Source organism: Dromaius novaehollandiae, chromosome 26 (assembly GCF_036370855.1).
Source record: "Dromaius novaehollandiae isolate bDroNov1 chromosome 26, bDroNov1.hap1, whole genome shotgun sequence".
NCBI classification, from domain to species: Eukaryota; Metazoa; Chordata; class Aves; order Casuariiformes; family Dromaiidae; genus Dromaius; species Dromaius novaehollandiae.
Window position 1 is genome coordinate 6,708,451 of NC_088123.1, and position 17,177 is coordinate 6,725,627.

The 17,177-nt window shown below is 72.8% G+C and overlaps 3 protein-coding genes and 2 long non-coding RNA genes across 5 annotated transcripts; 3 read left to right on the forward strand and 2 right to left on the reverse strand.

The window, feature by feature from the left end:
* Positions 1–6,502: 6,502 nt before the first annotated feature.
* Positions 6,503–6,947, forward strand: LOC135323683 (uncharacterized). The gene is made up of 3 exons (XR_010385162.1): positions 6,503–6,579; positions 6,721–6,783; positions 6,884–6,947. It is a non-coding gene; the product is annotated as an uncharacterized LOC135323683 (long non-coding RNA).
* A 146-nt stretch (positions 6,948–7,093) lies between these two features.
* LOC135323670 (uncharacterized) lies at positions 7,094–7,731 on the forward strand. The gene is made up of 3 exons (XR_010385146.1): positions 7,094–7,130; positions 7,300–7,336; positions 7,555–7,731. It is a non-coding gene; the product is annotated as an uncharacterized LOC135323670 (long non-coding RNA).
* Positions 7,732–9,272: 1,541 nt separating this feature from the next.
* LOC135323688 (kunitz-type U19-barytoxin-Tl1a-like) lies at positions 9,273–10,450 on the forward strand. The gene is made up of 3 exons (XM_064497807.1): positions 9,273–9,515; positions 9,593–9,634; positions 9,793–10,450. The coding sequence occupies exons 1-3, from the start codon at positions 9,398–9,400 to the stop codon at positions 10,050–10,052; spliced, it is 420 nt and encodes a 139-aa protein (XP_064353877.1). The 5' UTR covers positions 9,273–9,397; the 3' UTR covers positions 10,053–10,450.
* Positions 10,451–11,337: 887 nt separating this feature from the next.
* LOC112996691 (uncharacterized) lies at positions 11,338–14,657 on the reverse strand. The gene is made up of 7 exons (XM_026122335.2): positions 14,625–14,657; positions 13,465–13,740; positions 12,724–13,026; positions 12,521–12,652; positions 12,264–12,374; positions 11,967–12,071; positions 11,338–11,714 (listed from the first exon to the last, which is right to left on the reverse strand). Exons 1-6 carry the CDS (start codon positions 14,655–14,657, stop codon positions 11,976–11,978), a joined length of 951 nt encoding a protein of 316 aa, XP_025978120.2. The 3' UTR covers positions 11,338–11,714; positions 11,967–11,975.
* Positions 14,658–15,241: 584 nt separating this feature from the next.
* Positions 15,242–17,062, reverse strand: SFTPC (surfactant protein C). The gene is made up of 6 exons (XM_026122406.2): positions 16,744–17,062; positions 16,462–16,608; positions 16,091–16,231; positions 15,859–15,969; positions 15,662–15,774; positions 15,242–15,409 (listed from the first exon to the last, which is right to left on the reverse strand). Exons 1-5 carry the CDS (start codon positions 16,786–16,788, stop codon positions 15,667–15,669), a joined length of 552 nt encoding a protein of 183 aa, XP_025978191.2. The 5' UTR covers positions 16,789–17,062; the 3' UTR covers positions 15,242–15,409; positions 15,662–15,666.
* Positions 17,063–17,177: the final 115 nt, after the last annotated feature.

Genomic DNA, 17,177 nt, shown 5'->3' on the forward strand with positions numbered 1-17,177 from the left:
AAAACTGGTCTTGCTCTACTTCCCCACGCCGTCCTCAGCCCACACATCGCTGCGTACAGTCAGGCGATGGGAACTTGCGGAGCACTGCCTGACTCCTCTCCAATGTCTATCTATCTCCTGAGTAAACAAACAGATCCCCCGTGAAAAACAAGCCGGGCTTTAACATACTTTCCGTTTCCATCGCTGCGTTTTGCCAGTGCTGGGAAGGATGGTCGATGGCTGAATCCCCGGATGATGTAAAGCCGCTATGTCAGGACCTGGCTGCCGTTTCCTACTGGGTTGCTGCCCCTTTCCGGAGCAGTTTTCCTGGCAACCTGGGGCCCTCGGTGGATATTTCCCCCACCTCCCTCCACACAAGCTCGTGTTTCTCACGCTGGCTTTGTTTCCTGGGAGCTGGCTCCCCGGGCAGGCACACTTTTCCAAGGCCCATGGAGGTCTTCCTTGGCCATGGATGGTCTCGTCCCGCAGATCGCCCCGCACGGAGCGTCCCATGCCTTTCCCGGGAATGGGGAAAGCAGGGGCGACGCGGCCGGAGCCCGTGGGACGTCAGCCCGCTCCTGCGTGGGCTCAGCCCGGGGAGGCCAGGAGCCCCGGCCCTGCTGCGGCGCAGCTCCCCCTGACGTATCTGACATATGATGTTTTTTTGAGCTGTGGAATAAATAAACCTCCAAACGCACATCCTCCCAAGCAGGCAGCCAACTCCTCCAGCCTGCGGTCAGCTGCACCGGCCAGCATTCATCTGCCTCTGTGCATCTTGGATGCGGCTCCCGGGACCCCCCTCACCGGCGCCGGGACGGGAGAGGTAGGAGCGTGGGTTCCTCGTGCCGGAGAGCCCCCGCCCTGGGGAGGCTGCAGGTGGCTTGTCGCCGTGCCGCGGGCTCGGCTCCGTCCCAGGGTCCTGCCGTTGCTTTTCGTTCATCGCTTTGCTAATTCCGAAAGGCGTCGGGGCTTCGAGCACCTTCTCCCCTCCCTTGCTCCTGCCACGCAGCCGGGGCACGGCGCAGGCTGCGTCCAGGCCAGGTCGGCAGGTAGCCTGGCCCGGCGGCTGCGGGCGGCAGGACTCCCGGGTCCCGTCCCCGGCACGCTCCGGTCGCTCCGTGCCGCTCCCCCAGCTCCCGAATGGCAGGAGCGAGCGCTGCGGAGCATTTTGAGAGCCCTTGAAAAATATCCGCAGCTAGTAAAGCTGCAGCCCTGAAGGCAGAGCTGGGTGGGCAGTGGGCTGCGTTGGCGTCTTCACAGCTCCGGTGATGAGCGCAAAACACATCCCAAAGACCAGCCAGGAGAGGTTTTGCTCCCCTATGGATTCAGCACCCATGTGTCCTTACTCGTGCTGTCCCCGAGTCCCTCCCCAGCCAGATTGCAGATCATTGCATAAGGCGCAGCAGCGCGGGGAGCTAAAGGCACCCAGCGGCGTCTGCAAACAGCCCCACGGCCAGGCAGGATGAGGCCAGCCCTGGCTGGGCTCGGACGGCCGCCCCGGCCCCTCGGCTGGGCTGCGCTCCAGGTGTTACCGTCAGCGGTGATGGACGGGGAGCCGGAGCTAGCTCCAGCCCTGCGCTCACACCTCGCACCCGCCGGCTCAGGGCGCAGAGGAGCTGCTTGCCCGCCCGGCCGCGCACCGGGGCCATGGGGCTGCGCAGAGCCTGGATCCCCGCGGCTCTGCTCCTCCTCGGAGCCGCAGCGGCCCGGAGCCAGGAGGCGGGTGAGTGAGGACGTCCCCGCGTGCAGCCATCCCGGGGGGCCGTGATGCCGCGGAGGGGTCCTGCCGTGGGGTATACCGTCCCCATGGGGCTGGGGGAGCAGGTCCGTGCCCGCGGAAGGGCATGGGGACTCACTGGCAGAGAAGCTGCGGGGCCGCGCTGGGTCCCAGCCCCTGGGTGCAGCAGCGACTGTGTGGATGCAGTGCCCTGAACTTGCATCGCCCCGAGGGATCGCGGCGCATCCCAAAGCCGCGCTGCACCGCGGGATCCTCGCGGGAGCCCTGCAGGGATCCCTGCTCGGGGGCCGGGCGGAGGCGGGGGCAGGCAGGGGCCGGCTGGGTCTCCACGCTTTGCCCGGCAGGCCCGTGCGCCCTCCACGTGCTGGCGGCCCTGGACGTCACCGACTACCAGCAGTCCAACCTGCACGGCTACCTGGAGCGCCTGCTGCGGGCCGTGGCCTCGCTGGAGCGCCTCTCCTGCGGCCCGCTGAGCCCCGGCCTCAGCCTGCAGAGCGCCCGGCCGGACGGCGAGACCCTCTTCCAGGACTGGCTGCACGAGCCCTGGGCAGAGACGCTGCGGGCGCTGGCGCAGGCTCACGCCTTCCAGCGCACCTACCTCACCCAGCCCGCCCTGCAGAGCTTCCTGGGTGCCCTGGCGCGCCGGGCGGCCGACGCCAAGGTAGGACCCCCCCCCCGCGCCGCTCCGGGGGTGCCCGGCATCCCGGGCGGCTGCAGAGCGCCGGACCCTCCTCGCCCAGGTGCTGCTGGTCTTCACGGACGGGCTGGACGACGACGCGGGGAAGCTGAGGGAGACGGCGATGTCCGCCGCGCTGCAAGGTGCGGCACGGGGCGCCCGGCGGGGCGAGCGCCGTGGTTGCACCCCCGGGCCGTCGCCGGAGCGGGTTTGCATGCGACGGGGTGACCACGCGCTGTGCCAGCCCCGCTCCTGGCGAGCGGGGAAACCGAGGCGGGAGGCCCACGGCATCCTGCCCCCGCCCAGGCCAGGCTGACATGCTGCTGACGGTGGCGGTGAACAACGCCAGCGGGCTGCAGGACCTGCAGCTGGTGGAGTTCGGGCGCCCGCCGGGGCAGGGCCCGCAGCTCGCCGTGGACATGCCCGAGGTCGGCGGGCACCTGGCGCAGGAGCTGGTGAGGCCATGCCGGGGCCGGGCCGGGTGGTGGGGCGCCCGGGCGGGCTCGGCGCCGCTGCATCGCCCTCTCCCCGCAGCTGGCCCTGGCCGAGCGGACGTGCTGCCGCCCCTGTCCCTGCACCTGCGTGGGGCTGCCGGGCCCGCGGGGCCCCGGGGGCCGCCGGGGCACCAAGGTAACGCGGCCGGGGCGGCGGGGCTGCGCGGGCGCGATGCCTCGGGCCGTGCCGGCACGTGGGGCCGCGGCCGAGCCGCATGCCTGACGCGCTAAGTCAGCGGTGCGGGAGGCTGGGGCCCGTCCAGCTGTGCGCACATCTGGCTCCGCACTGCTCCAAATGGGCACCGGGGGATTCGCTTTCTCTGTTTGTTTTCCTTGTGTCTGAGCACAGTTTAGACCCTTCCCTTCCCAGCCGGGTGGGACAGGTCTCCCCGGGCCCCCGGGCTGTGTCTGCAGGAGGAGAGTGGTCCCCAGTCTGGCCCGGTGCGGGGCCATCCCTCCTGCCCCCTCCGCCGCGCGCAGGGGCTGTGCACCACCGACCTGGTCCCAGTCTTGAGACTGAGTCGGGTCTGCCCTGCCTGGACCCCGGTATCCCGGCAGCTGCTTCTGTCCGCGAGTGTCCAAGCTCTGAGCAAAGCGGGGCTTTGGCCTGGGGAAAAGCGAGGCTGGGGGGCTGGCGGGCTTCGGGGAGCTCGCCCGGGGGAATTGCACCCCGTGCTGCGTACGTGGAGCCCCACACCCCCTTCCCAGGGCAAAGCGGGGCCCTGGGAGCTTGGATTAGCTCCATCCCTCGCCCCAAGCTGGGGTGAGGGAAAGGCCATGCTGTCCCAAGGCGAGAGCTCCTCGCTCCGTCCGCGGTCCTCTCCCTTTCCTCCCCCGGCTGGGCATGGAGCCCAGCTGCCTGGCTCCCGGCCCGGGGGTCCGTCCCCGGGCCGGGGGTCGCGGCTGCCTCTCCCAGGGCCGGTCTCTGTCCTAGGGGCTGAGAGGCAGCAAGGGACGCGCCGGAGACGAGGGCGACCACGGGCACGGCGTGAGTTGGCGGTGGGACCCCGTGGGCGGGGGAGAGGGTGGTCCCGGGGCATGCGGCACGGGAAATCGGAGCCCGGCAAGGCCGGAGAGCCGGTGTCTCTGACGGCCTCCCCTTTCCTCCGCACCAGGGGGAGCAGGGCCCGCGCGGCCTCCCGGGAAGCCGCGGGATGCAGGGATGCCCGGGCCAGTGGGGACCGAAGGTGAGAGGCCAGCGCGGCCTGACGTGTGCCGGGTGCGGTGCCCGCGGCTGCCCCTCTCTCACCCTCCGTCTCGTTGCAGGGCCTGATGGGTCACCCCGGGGACCAGGTACGTCCCTTCGGCGATGGCAGCCACGGCCACGGCAACCTGGCAGCACCGGGGACGCCTCGAGGAGGAGGATGGGCAGGGAAGAGACGGGGCAGGGCAGGGAAGGATGCTGGGGCATGACGGACCGCGGTGCCAGGGGAAACGGGACAAACCCGAGAGGCGGCTCTCCGATACCGTGCTTTCTGGTGTCGGACGGTGCTGCTCGCCTTGCAGGGATCGCCTGGAGAAGCCGGCGACGACGGCGTGGACGGGGAGCAGGTGAGCTGCCGCCCTCTCCGCTCCTCACCCCCAATCCACCCCGTGGCCGCCCTGGCAAGCCGGGACCTGCCGGCCGTGCGGGCTCAGCTGCCGGAGCTTTCTCCTTCCCAGGGTGAAGCCGGAGCCCTCGGCCGCCCCGGCGGGAAGGGAGCCCGGGGCAGGCAGGTGAGAGGCTGCGAGCGCTGAGCCCCGGGCGAGCGCCGCCCCCTTGGCCGGTTGCTAAATCCCTTCCTGCTGCCTTCCCTAGGGACGGAAAGGCTCCCGGGGCGCGCGGGGGGAGCCGGGGCTCCCAGGCCCTCCCGGCGAGGCGGTGAGTAGGGGCCGGCGGGCGCGAGCGGGGCACCGCGGGTGCGACACGGGCTCGCTGACCCCCCTCTCTGCTCCCCAGGGACCGCCCGGGAGGAGCAGCCCCCAGCCCGGCATCCCGGGGTGGAGAGGAGACGGGGGCCCCCAGGTAAGGGTGCCTGGGGCCCAGGACCCCGTGGGGGGATGCTGGGTGGCAGCAGTGCAGGGAGCGCAGGCGGCCAGCGGGACCGTTTCGGGGACAAGAAACGCGGGATGGGCAGCCAGAAGCTCTGCTTCTCCCTGAGTTGTTGGTGCTTTCCAGGGAGACCCCGGTAAGGACGGGCCCCCCGGGCCACCGGGGCCACCGGGCCCCACGGCACATCCAGTAGGTACCGCGAGAAGGGCAGCCGGCTCCTGTGCCTTCCCGGGCCGTGGACGGGCGTTGCAAGCCGGCTCGGTGCCCCCGCGCTGCGCATCCCCACGTGCTGGTGCAGGCGGCTGCCGTGCGGGTCGGGGGGTCCTCTCCCCCCGCGGCATGGGGTCTGTGTTGGACGTGGTGACCAGCGGCGTTTCCCTCCGCAGAGCTCGTGCCAGAAGGGGCAGAAGGGCGTGCAGGTAAGGCAGCATCGCTGCCCCCCGACCGGCTCCGTCCCAGGTCCCGGCTCCAGCCCGGCAAACGGCGCTTTGGTCCCGGCTCGCACGCGGCAGCTCGGCTCCCGCCTCGCCTCTCCGGGACGGGGCAGAGGACCCGGCACCCGCTTCCCGCCCCACCGGCTCTCCTGCCCGGCGGGAGCAAGCCGGGAGCCTGAGCCGTGCGTGTTCCGCAGGGCAGGAAGGGGAACCGCGGCAGCCCGGGCCCCCAGGGCGAGGAGGGCTACGGCGGCGCCCAGGTGAGGCCGTAGCCCCGCGGCCCCGCGGCCCCGGCCGGGCGGCCCCGCTGCCTCCGCCGCTCTCCCTTTGCAGGGGCTGCCGGGGCTGCGAGGGCCGGCGGGTGTCACCGGCCACCCGGGGAGCAGAGGACTTCAGGTGCCGTCCCCACGCCCTGCGCCGGGACCCCCGCTTCCCTCCCCGAGCCAGCGGCCGTGCCGGGGGCGGCAAGTGCCATCCCACGGGCATCCTTAATGCACCTTTGCCTTTCGCTCAGGGCCCCCCCGGAGCTGCCGGCTCCCCAGGAGCAGCTGGACCAGCTGGGCCCAAAGGGGAGAAGGTGGGCGGCGGCACGGGCGGCGTGGCGCGGCCCCCCCGGTGCACCCCAGCCAGCAGCCCCTCTCTCCTCCAGGGCCAGGCGGGAGCCGGAGGCAGGAAGGGGAGCGCGGGACCGCGGGGCCCCAAGGGAGCCCTGGTAAGGCCGGGCAGGGAGCACCCAGCCGGGCTCGAAGCAGCCCCCGGCCCCGTTTGGGAATGCAGCATCCTCCGCGGAAGCTGCCCTGCGCCTGGGCAAGGAGGTGCTCGGACAAGGAGAGGGTCTGCGTGGGTCCTGCAGGCTGCTTTGGGATTTTGTACCCTCTTAGGGCGAGAACGGCTGCGACACGAGAGGAGCTCCCGGGAGGAAGGGTGCCAAGGTGACGAGAGCCGCTCGCTACCGCAGCCGGGCAGTCGCCACCCCGGGTCTCCTCCCCTCTCCCAGCTGCGCTGCTGCCCGCCAAGCCTCGCCGGCTCTGCCCTGAGCCCCCGGGGCATACGAGCCGCGCGGCACCCCCAGCCGCTTGCCCCCGGCCGGCTGCGTTTTGGTGCTGGGGGCCCCACGGCGCGGGGGGCTGCGCTTGCGGCGGGTGCATGGGGCTGGGCTCGCGCCGTGCTCACCTGCGCTGCTCCCCCAGGGCTCGCCGGGAGTGCCGGGACACCCCGGGGCTCAGGTGAGTTTGGGGGCTGGCGGGGGGAGAGGGGTCCGTGTGGCAGTGGGGGGGGGGACGGGGGCACCCAGGATTGCCCCGTGCAGGGGGGTGCTGGGGCTGCTGGCGAGGACGGGGCCGGCTCCCACTGAGTTTCCCTCCCAGGGTGAACGGGGCGAGAGAGGCGAAGAGGGGGACAAGGGCGCCCGAGGACTGCCCGGGCGCAGGGTGAGTACGGCACGGCTACCCCGTCCTGGCAGCGCCCTGCTTGTCCCCCCATCCCCTGCCCCCCTCACCCGGGCGTCTGGGCGCTCATCTTTTCCATCAGGGCATCCCTGGCAGCAGAGGCGAAACGGGCATCCGCGGCAGCATGGGGCCTCCAGGAGAGATGGTGATTCCCTGCAAATTCCCTGCTTCCTGCAAAGATCCCCGTTTCCCGCAGAGACCCGGGAAACCTCCGTGCGGGGGGATTTGTTCCTCCTGCCCGACCGCAGCACTAACGTTGCCTCTCCTTGTCTCTCCCCTCCGGCTGCCCCCAGGGCCCCCAGGGCTTGCCGGGCGTCCCCACTGCCACGGTAAGGGCTGGCTGGGGACCGCACCGCGCTGGGGATGGGGACCCGGCCTCGCTGCGAGGCAGGTCACAGCCGGGGGGCTCTCGGGGGGCCGGGGCCCTGCTGGGAATAGCTGGGATATAGGAGACGGGCGGGAGAGCTGGAACTGACCCTGCTTTGTGCTTCGCTCCAGCCCTGCGAGCTCAAGGCCTTCATCCGCCAGAGCTGCGGTGAGTGCCAGGCTGGTGGCAGGGGACGGGCACCGACTCGGCAGGGACTGTGGCTGGGCCGGCAGCCGCGGGGACACGGGGACGGCCAGGCGCAGAGCCGAGGGGGAGGCGGCTGGGTGCACGCCCAGAGGATGCAGGGGCGGAGGCGGTGCGGATAAGCTGAAAGGCACAGGCTGCATCCCGGGGCCGCTCCGGAGATGCTCCCTGTGCCCTCCCAGCCTCCGTCGCCCCCTCCTGCCCCCTCTTCCCCATGGAGCTGGTGCTGGTGCTGGAGATGTCGGCCACCGTGTCGCCCGCCCTCTTCTCCCGCATGAAGGACGTCCTGGCCTTCCTGCTGCGCGAGCTGCACGTCTCGCCGGGGGGCTGCCCGGCGGGGGCCCGCGTGGCCCTGCTCTCCTACGCGGCGGCCCCCAGCTACCTGCTGCGGCCGGGCGCCGCGCCGAGCCGCGCCGCGCTGCTGCGGCACCTCGGGGGGCTGTCGCCCACGCGCTCGTCGCAGCGGGGCCGCCTGGCCGCCGCCGTGCGCTTCGTGGGGCGCCACGCGCTCAAGCGGGTCCGGCGGGCCGCCCTGGGCACCAAGGTGGCCCTGTTCGTCACCAGCGGGCAGGGCCAGGCGCTGGAGGGCATCGGGGCGGCCGCGCTGGAGTGCGAAGCCCGGGGCGTCCTGCCCGTGGTGCTCACCTTCAGCCCGCTGCCCGAGGTGGAGCGGGCGTTTCAGGTGAGCCGCGGCGCCGGGCGCCGGTGCCAGCCCCGCCGCCCGCCCGGCCGTCACCGCCGCCTCTCCCGCAGGTGAACAGCCGCTTCCAGGTGGTGCAGCTGCGGGCGGCGGAGCCGGACGGGGACGCGGCGGCGCTGCGGGAAGCCGTGCTGCCCTGCGCCCTCTGCTTCGGTACGCAGCCCGCGGGGCGGCCCCGGGGGTGCCGCGGCCGGAGCCGCCCGGCCCAGCCCGGCTCACGCGCCCTCCCCGGCCCTCCGCAGACGTGTGCCGCCCCGAGAGCTGCCCCGTCGCCTCGCCGCCCCTGGGCGCCGACACGGACCTGGCCCTCGTGGTGGACAACGCGGCGCCGGGGCTGTCGGCGGAGACGCTGGAGCAACTCGGCGGCCTCTTCGGCAGCATCCTGGGGCGGCTGCGGACGGAGCCGGTGCCGGCGCAGCACGGGGCCCGGTTCGCCCTGGTGCTCACGGGCCCCTCCGCGCCCGGGCAGGGCTTGGCGGAGCTCCCGCTGGGGCAGCCCGGCTCCCCGGAGCGGCTGCGGGAGCTGCTGCGGCGCGCGCTGGTGCCCCGGGCGTCCGCGGCGTCCGCCGGCGGAGCGGTGGCCTGGGCGCTGGGGAAGGCCTTCCCGCAGGGCTCCCGTGGCCGCCGCCGGGCGCTGCTGGTGGTGGGCACGGGGGCGGCGGAGCTGTGGGACGCGGAGGCGCGGCGGGCGCTGGCCCGCTTCGCCCGGTGCGGCCGCTTCGGCGTGCTGGCGCTGGCGCTGGGCCGCCGCGGGACGGAGCGGCTGGAGGCGGCACTGCCCGAGGCGCTGGCGCGGCCGGCGTGGCGGTACCACGCGCTGCGCCTGGGCTCGGTCCACGCGCCCGAGCTGGACTACGCGGAGAGGACGGTGCTGGGCTTCCTCCGGCGGCTGCAGGGTGAGCGCGGCCCCAGCGTCCCCACCAGCATCCCCGACACCGCTTGGCCGCGACCCCCATCACGCCTCTCCCATTGCTCCCGCCTCGCAGCCGAGACCAGCGCCCTGGACGATGCTCAGTGCCCGCCGGAGCTGCCCGTCTCCGGCCCCGGGGGTGCCGGGCTGCCCCCCGGCAGCGCTGCGCCGTGAGTGAGCGGCTGCCGGTCCCCCCGCTCCCGGGGACGGCTCCCACCGCGTTCCCGCGCCCCTGCCGCCGCCGGGTGCCTGCATCCGCTCTGATCCCCGCTCCTCCCGCAGCGCCCCGACGGCCCCCCCGGCCCGGGGGGATGCGGCAGCCCCCAGCCCCAGCAAGGGCCGCCGGGCCGCCGGCATCCCCGGGCTGTGCGCCCTGGAGTGGGACCCCGGCACCGCCTGCGCCAACTTCTCCCTGATGTGGTACCACCGGCTGGAGACGGGGGCCTGCGAGCGCTTCTGGTACGGCGGCTGCGGCGGCAACGCCAACCGCTTCGGCAGCGAGCGGGACTGCGCCCGGGCGTGCGGCGGCCCAGGTAGGAGAGGCCGGGGGTCCCGCCGGGGGGGACGGGTGTCGCGCGGCCGCTCGGCTGACGCTGTGCCGCTGTGGCAGGTCCCGAGGGAGCCGGCGCGGGCGAGGGGAACCTGACGCAGGGTAAGGAGCCGGCGGCAGGGGAGGACGGGGCGATGCTCGAGCGGAGGGCGGCCGGGTGGGAGGTGCAGGGCGGGAGGCCTCTGAGGGCCCGGTAGCCGGGGCATCTCCCCCGCGGGGCTCGGCGCGGGCGAGAGCGTGCCGCGGCGCCTGTCTTGCAGCGGCCTGCCTGGAGGAGCGGGACGCGGGGCCCTGCCGCTCCTACTCGCCCAAGTGGTTCTTCGAGGGCCGCCGTGCCGGCCGCTGCTCGCTCTTCTGGTACGGGGGCTGCGGCGGGAGCCGCAACCGCTTCGAGAGCCGGGAGCAGTGCGAGGCCGCCTGCCTGCCCCGCGGCGGCGGGACCCCCGGCTCCCCCGGCTCCCCCGGCCCCGCGGCCACCAACGCCTCTGCCTGCGCCCCGGGGCCCGGCTGCGAGGGCTGAGACCCGGCCCCCCGCCGCCCCCCGGCACCGGCTCCCGAGCCCAGTTATCCCGGAAATCCCCGGCGCTGCCGGCACGCCCGGAGAGCCGGCACGAGGATGCGGAGCGCTCGCCCTCTGCAGACCCGCTCCCTCCGCTCCTCGCCTCCCCCAGCCTGCGCAGATGGGAAGAACAAGGACACTCGAGTTGTTGCACAAGGGCCGTGTGGTCGGACGCGCCAGGTTTCTGACAGCTCCTCACAGTCAGCTGCTCGGTGATGAAGGGGAGGTTTGGAGGCGGCGGCGGGGCGCTGAGCCCTTGCAAAACTCTGCACCCCCCCCCGCCTCCGCTGCCGTCCGCCTCCTCCGGGCAGACCCCGGTGCCGAGGCCCTGGCTCCGGTCAGTACGGGTGCGTCCGAAATAAAAAGCAAGCCACGTTCGCCCTCGCTGGTGCAGCTGGGCTGGGGCAGGGCGAGGGTTCGGGGGGCCCCCCCAAACCTGCAGGAGCCCCTGGGAAGGCCGTCGCCGTCCCCGGCCAGCCGCAGCTGCGGCCGTCCCTGCCGGCAGGCCGTTTCCCTGGCTACGGCGCGGCGCAGGGAGCTGGTGCTGGAGCCGGCGCGGCGGAGGCGGGATGCTCGGGAGCGCAGCCGCGGCGGGAGGCAGCTGTGCCGCTGGCGGGTGCCGGGTCCCGGGGGCTCCGGCCGCGATGCTCCCTGCTCCCACCCTCTGCCCCGGCTCCTCTGTCGCCTGCCCCCCGTGTCCCCGCGCCGGGGCAGACCGGGGGACGGGCTGGAGCCCCGCGAGGGGCAGCGGGGAGGTGGCAGGATGCCTGGGCCCCACCTCTGCAGCCCCTGCCCAAGGCCCAGCCCAGGGTCCCCCGCTGGCTGGGGACGCATGCGGTGGCCGTGACCGCCTTCCGCACAGGCTGCCACCGGGAATAGCTCCGAGACCTAATTCCTCCAGCGATCCTTTATTCCGTGCTGCAGGGGCGGGAGGGACAGATGCATTTTTCAGGGCGGCTTTGGCTCCGGCCTCGCCAGGGCTGTCGAGGGGAGGTGGTGGCTCGGGTGGGTCCCTCTCCCGTGTCCCGGGGGCTGGGGCCGGGGCCGAGCGATGCTCGAGGAGGTACCAGGAGCCGGGACACCCGGGCGAGACCCCCGGCCCCGGCTCTGAGTCCTGCAGCTGCGGCAGGATTTCAGCTCCCACTCTAATGATGCTAAAAGCCCTTAGATACACTTTCAAGGCAAAAGAAGCCCTAAATTGCCAGAAGTTGGGCAAGCAGGGAGTAAAGAACTAGAACAGAGAATCTTGTTTCTTTAAATGTCTTTTTTTTGTTAAGCTTATTTTTGCACTTGGTTTTGGCAAAGCTGAGAAGACTAAGTGACAAACCAGCTGTCCCCTGGCACAGCCTGCAGCTCGGCGTCAGCAGCACGAAACGGTCGCCCAAGCAAACGCCCACCACCTCCGCCGTCACCCAAGAAGCGCGTTCGCAGCAGGGATCCGCAGTGGGGCCTTGCAGGGTCGCCGAGCCCCCCCGCGCCCCCCCCGGGCCCCCGCCGAGCCCGTGGGCCCCCGCTCAGCTGCAGAGCGCGGCGCGCCAGGGCATCGCTGCCGGGAGATGTTGGCACTGCTGCGGGCACGACTCCGAGGCGACGCTGCCGATGGGGCCGGGTCCTCCGGGGATGCTGCAATGCAAACGCGGGGCTGTGGGAGCGCCCCGGTCCCCGGGGGGGGGACATCCTGCTGCGCACAGACATGCCGCCGGCTCCTGCCAGCTTGCACGGCGTCCCGCGCTCCCGCTGGGTGGGTGCGGGTCCCCACTCCGTTGCAAGCCCCCTGCTCCCCCCAGCCAGCTGATCCGCACAGTGGGACCTGTTTGCACCGCCTGTGTGCCCGGCCGGCGCGGGTGGCCGTGCCACGGGGCGGGGGACACTCACCCAGCCGGGCTAGGCCCAGTAGACGGGGACGACGCTGCAGAGGACGTTGGCTGCGGTGCTCAGGAGGGAGCGATCGGCCAGGGGCACGGGGGGCCTCTCCTCAGCCTGGCGGGGAGACATGGAGAAGCACGGTGTGCCACCCCCAAAGGCAGGAACGGGGGGGGGGGGTGCACCCCCTGCCCCGGGGCTTCAGCACTGGCCGGGGTTTTGCCACGGAAAGGCCCCTGGGGCCGGGCTGCGGGTCTCCCCGGCCCATTTCTGCCCGGCGCGTGCTGAGCAGCGCTGCCCAGCGCTCACCTGCCGCTGCCGGAAGGCCGCGGTGACGGCGTCCAGCCCCTGGATGTTGTCCTCGTCCATGCGGGTGACGTAGCAGCCTTGGTGCAGCCAGGATCTGTAGCCGATCAGCAGCTGTTGGCAGACAGATCGCGTTGGCTCGGGCCCCTGTGCATCCCGCCCGCGCGCGGTCCTCACCGCCCCTGCTCCATCCTCCTGCCCGGACGCAGCGCGGGGCTGCAGCCCAGCCGGCCCCGCCGGCGAGGTCCCTCCCTGCTCACGTTCTTGTAGTCGTAGAGGACCGTGGCTGGGCTTCCGGCTCCTCCGTCTACGTAGAAAGTCGCTGCCTCCTCTTCCCCGCCGGCGGGAAGCCACGGCCAGACAGCTCCCCTCTCCAGCCCCTCCACGGTCACCTGCGGGGGACGTGCGGGGAGGTCACTGCCGGGCCGCGGTGTCCCCCCCGGGGCCGCGGGGCCGTACTTACGGCGTCGGCGCGCTGCCGGGCCGCGTGCAGCCACATCAGCAGGGCGCCCGCGATGATGACCACCAGCAGCACCACCACCACCACCACGATGAGGAGGCACTTGAGGTGGTGGCAGCTGAGGAGCTTGCGGGGCAGGTAGCAGAGCAGGCGAGGCACGAAGCAGAGGCTGCGCTTGAGGCAGCCGCCGCAGCCGTGGCAGCCGTGGCAGCCGCAGCCGCCGCACCGCCGCAGGCACTTGGGGCAGCAGGCAGTGCAGCCGGGCAGGCAGCAGCAGCCGGGCTTGCAGCAGCGCATCTCGGCGTCCTGGGGACCGAGCAGAGGCGGCAGCGGGGTGAGCGGCGGGCACGGAGACGGGGAGCCCGGACACGAGGCGGAGGCTGGGACGGGGCTTGCTCTGGGGGCAGCTCCTGTCCCCTTTCCCCTGAGGTTTGGGGACGCGGCGAGTCAGACGCCAGCACCCCACGAGGTCCCGCTCCATCACGCACGTGCCGGCACCTCGCTGGGGGGCCCGGGATCAGCACCGGGTGCTGGGAGCCCACGGGAAGGGGCCGGCGGGTGCTTCCTGGGCAGAGGACCCAGCCGCCATGGGGCCCGGCCCCACAGCAACCCGACCCCGCCAGGGACCCCTGTAGTGACCTGTGCCCAGAGGGAGCAAGCGGGGAAACCTCTCGGTGCCAAGCGGCTCTGCCAGGCTTGCTGGGGACAGGGATGCTCCAAGTGTGTCCCGTGCCAGGGACTCACCAGTGGCTCTTCAACCACAACCTGCTTCATGCTGCTCTCTATGCCTGCCTCTGCCTCCGCCTCCTCCTCTTCCTCCTCCTCCTCCACCTCCTCCTCCTCCTCTTCCTGGCCCAGGCTTGCTCGGCAGCATCCAAGGACAGGGGCTTTATACGGGGGTGCTGGGGGTGGAGAAGGGGACGGCCCATGGGAACGGCCTCGTGGCCGTGGGCGAGGTGTGCAATTCACTTCACTTCTGTTTGCCAACTGCCTTTCCTGGAGCTGGTTTCCCCTGGGAACCTGCCGATCAAGAGGCTCTGAGGACACTTGTCCCCGGGCACGGAGGGCTCTCTGCTCCTCGCGAGCGGGGCCTCGGGCCAAAGTAAACCCTCCGGCGGGGGCGAGCGCTGCCCTCCAGCGTGGAGTGTCCGGCGAGGGGCCCCGCTGGCTCCCTGCCCGCGTCCCCGCGCCAGCTCCGGCACCTGGAGGTGCTCGAGATGGGCAGAGCGCAGACCAGACATCAAAGGGTCCCCGCAAGCGGCGAGGCTGGGGCAGGAGCGGGGCCCCACGGCCGGGGGTTGTGTCCCCAGAGCCCTGCCAGGCCGGCAGCTCCGTGGCTCGGTCACGAGGGTGCTGGGAGCAGCCAGTCCCGGGGTTTGGGGGCTGGTGGCTGCACCCACAGGATGGATCAGCTCGGGGAACAAGGGGTCACCGAATCGCCGCTCTGGCCCGTCGCCCTGGGCGCTGGGCTGGGCAGGGCAGGGCGCACGGCTCGCGGGGTCCCTGGCACCCCGAGGGCCATCAGCCACGCGGGGCTCGGGGCGGCTGAACCGACATCTCTGATGCCTTAGGGATGAGTCCCTGCTCCGGGCAGGACCCCTCCAGCCTCCCTGCTCCCGCGGCCGTGATGCAGCTCCGGCAGACCCCGGGGCCAAGCCCCAGCGGCAGGCGCTCGCAGGCAGGTTGTGTGTGTGTGTGCGTGTGCGTGCGTGTGCATGCGTGTGCGTGCGTGTGCGTGCGTGTGCGTGCACGCCGCCTCCTTTCCCAGGGCGCCGAGGAGCACCGGAGCCCCTCGAGCGGCTCCCGGCTGTTTGCTCTCAGCATCACGTGCAGGAGAGGCCGCGGGAGCCTTCCTCTGTGGCACACACCCTCCTCACCGGGGTGACGCAGGGTCAGGACCCCACCGGGATGCCAAGGACCGGAGTGCCCTGGCCCATGTCGGCATCTGGGGCACGCGTTTCCCAGCCAAGCGCCAGTCCCGCGGGCGCCGGGACCCTCCTCGCCGGGCTGGGCACGGGGCCCCTCAGCCGGTCCCCAGCCTGCCCTGTTGATTCCCAGTTTCCCAGTGCCGCGCTCGGAGGTGCACCCCAAGGACGGTGGTGCACCCGGCCGCTTTGGGCTCGGGCATGTGGGGGCCAGGGGACAGCGGAGCTGCCGAGGGGCCCGGGGCTGGTGGAGGACGGGGAACGTGGCCCCCCGGGTGTGCTGCGCTCAGCCCTGGCCGGGCTCCTGCGGGGACGTGGCCCCGCGGTCACTGCATGCCACCTGCCCGGGGAAGGGGGACGGGACGGGGGGACGGGACACTCTCCAGGAGGCCGGCCCAGGGCCCGCAGCGGGGGTCAGCTCTGGCTGGACGCGCAGCCCGTGCCTGGGAACTGCTCCCGCCAGCCCCACGGCCGCCGGACGCCTCGGTTCGCACGGGACCACGGTGTGCCAGGGCGGCGGGGCGGGCTGGGGACGAGCGGGAAGGAAGAGCCGCACTCGGAGGCAGGGGAGAGACTTGACTCTGCAGACAGAAGCGTGCAACTCAAAGCAAAACCCGCTCATTTATTGCAAGTGCTGCCAAAAGCCCGCGGTGCCGAAGCGCTGCCGAGCGCGCGGCATTGCCGAGCCAGCCGCGCCGCCGCCGCGCACGGGACGGGGCCGTGGAGGAGCAGAGAAGTCCGGGCGCTGTCTTGCCGCGTCCCACCTGGAAGGCAAAGCACGGGGTGTGGGGAGCACCCGCCGTTCGGGGCTCTGTCCATCCTGTCCCCCGGGCAGCGGGGAGAAGGGTCCTGGGGGCCCCGTGGTGCGACCCCCCGCCGCCCGGGGCCATGGGAACGGGCTCCGCGTGCCGGCCGCATCCGCGAGGGGCAGCTGGAGAGACCCAAGGGCGAGGGAAGGGTCTGGGGGCGGCGAGGGGCCCCGGCCCGCGCGCGGCCCTCGCTGCTGGCTCACCCACCTGCGCTAGGCCCAGTAGACGGGGACGGTGCTGCAGAGGACGTTGACGGTGGTACCCAGGACGGAGCGGTCGGCCAGGGGCTCGGCAGTGGCCCTGGCCTCCTGCCTCTCAGCCTGCCGGAGGGAGAAGCCGGGGCTGCCATCCTCGCCCACCGGCAGCACCGCTGCAAGCCCGCGTTACCCCAGCCCAGCGCTCACCTGCCGCCGCCGGAAGGCCGCGGTGACGGCGTCCAGCCCCTGGATGTTGTCCTTGTCCATGCGGGTGACGTAGCAGGCTTGCTGCAGCCAGGATCTGTAGCTGATCAGCAGCTGTTGGCAGACAGACCCGCGTCGGCTTGGCCCCAGGGCAGTGGCCCCCGCCCGCCGCGGCTGCCCGCCCCGTCCCGTCCCGTCCCGTCCCCTCCGCCCCGCCGAGCTCTTCGCCGCGCACCTTGCTGTAGTCGTAGATGACCATGGCGGAGGAGTTCAGCCCGTCCTTCACCGCGAACGTCCCGATCCTTTCTTTCTTGCTCATGGCGAGGTGCTGGGGGGGCCCGTCTCCATCCAGGCCTTGGATGGTCATTCGCAAAACCTGCGGGGCGGAGGGAGGCTCAGGGCGGAGGAGCGGGGGGGGGGCCAGCCGGGGCAGAGCGCGTCGCAGGCGGGGAAGGGAGCTCCTCCGAGCCCGGCGCACGCAGCGTCGCTGCGACAGCGCCCGGTGCAACAGCCGTGCTGGGTCTAAACCCCGTCCCGGCAAAGCGCCTGCAGCCGGCCGAGCTTCGGCTCGTCCCCCCGCCCCCGGCGGCACCGGGGGGGCCTCACCGTCTCGGCGTGCGTCTCGGTGATGTGCAGCCCCAGCAGGAGGAAGCCGACGACAACCACCACCAGCAGCACGACCACCACCACCACGATGAGGAGGCACTTGAGCTGGTGGGGGATGCAGGGCAGGCGGGGGGACGCCGTGTACCTCTGCGGAGACAGGGGAGCCCCGGCGGCAGCCGCGGGTCCGGGGTGGCTTTGTGACCGGGGGGAGCCGCCCTGAGCCCGCGCTCAGCCCCGCACCGGCTCCCCGGGCGGCTGGGCTGGGGCACCGGTGCTCCTTACCGGAGGGGCCTCCTCCATCAGCGCCTCCTTGGAGCTGTCGTCCATCTCGTCCTCGCTCGCGGGTCCTGTCCCTCCGCCAGCCGGAGCCGAGGGATTTATAGGGGCAGTGGAGCGGGGAAGAGGCTTGGGAAGCTTCGGCTGCCAAGGTGCCACTCATGCTCTGTTTGCCGAGCGCGGCCAAGAGCCGGGCGGGGGATGAAAGCCTCCAAGGGCCCTCGGCCGGCTGCACGGGGGCCAAGGCAAACAGCGGGGCGGCAGGGCACTGCCCTCCGTCCCCCGGCGACTAGCCACTGCTTCGCACCTCCAAAGCCAGCGCCTCTGCGCAGGGCTGCGGGGACCAGGAGCAGCCGCGCACGCTGCTGCGCCGGGGGAGCGATGCGCCCCGGGGACAGCACCGAGGCTGGGGCCAGACCACCGCGGAGACGTGCGCGCCT

Excerpts from the sequence above, each read along its gene's own strand:
- LOC112996691 (XM_026122335.2), bottom strand. The coding sequence starts at position 14,657 with ATGGGCCAGGGCACTCCGGTCCTTGGCATCCCG. Across the intron at positions 13,741-14,624 it reads CTCCGGTCCTTGGCATCCCG|GTTCCCAGGGGAAACCAGCT; the intron begins GTGGGGTCCTGA and ends CTTGATCGGCAG. Across the intron at positions 12,375-12,520 it reads TCCTCTACGACTACAAGAAC|CTGCTGATCGGCTACAGATC; the intron begins GTGAGCAGGGAG and ends GTCTGCCAACAG.
- LOC135323688 (XM_064497807.1), top strand. The coding sequence starts at position 9,398 with ATGTGGTACCACCGGCTGGAGACGGGGGCCTGCGAGCGCTTCTGGTAC. Across the intron at positions 9,516-9,592 it reads CCGGGCGTGCGGCGGCCCAG|GTCCCGAGGGAGCCGGCGCG; the intron begins GTAGGAGAGGCC and ends CCGCTGTGGCAG. Across the intron at positions 9,635-9,792 it reads CGAGGGGAACCTGACGCAGG|CGGCCTGCCTGGAGGAGCGG; the intron begins GTAAGGAGCCGG and ends CCTGTCTTGCAG.
- SFTPC (XM_026122406.2), bottom strand. The coding sequence starts at position 16,788 with ATGGACGACAGCTCCAAGGAGGCGCTGATGGAGGAGGCCCCTCCG. Across the intron at positions 15,970-16,090 it reads TCATCTACGACTACAGCAAG|CTGCTGATCAGCTACAGATC; the intron begins GTGCGCGGCGAA and ends GTCTGCCAACAG. Across the intron at positions 15,775-15,858 it reads CGGCCTTCCGGCGGCGGCAG|GCTGAGAGGCAGGAGGCCAG; the intron begins GTGAGCGCTGGG and ends TCCCTCCGGCAG.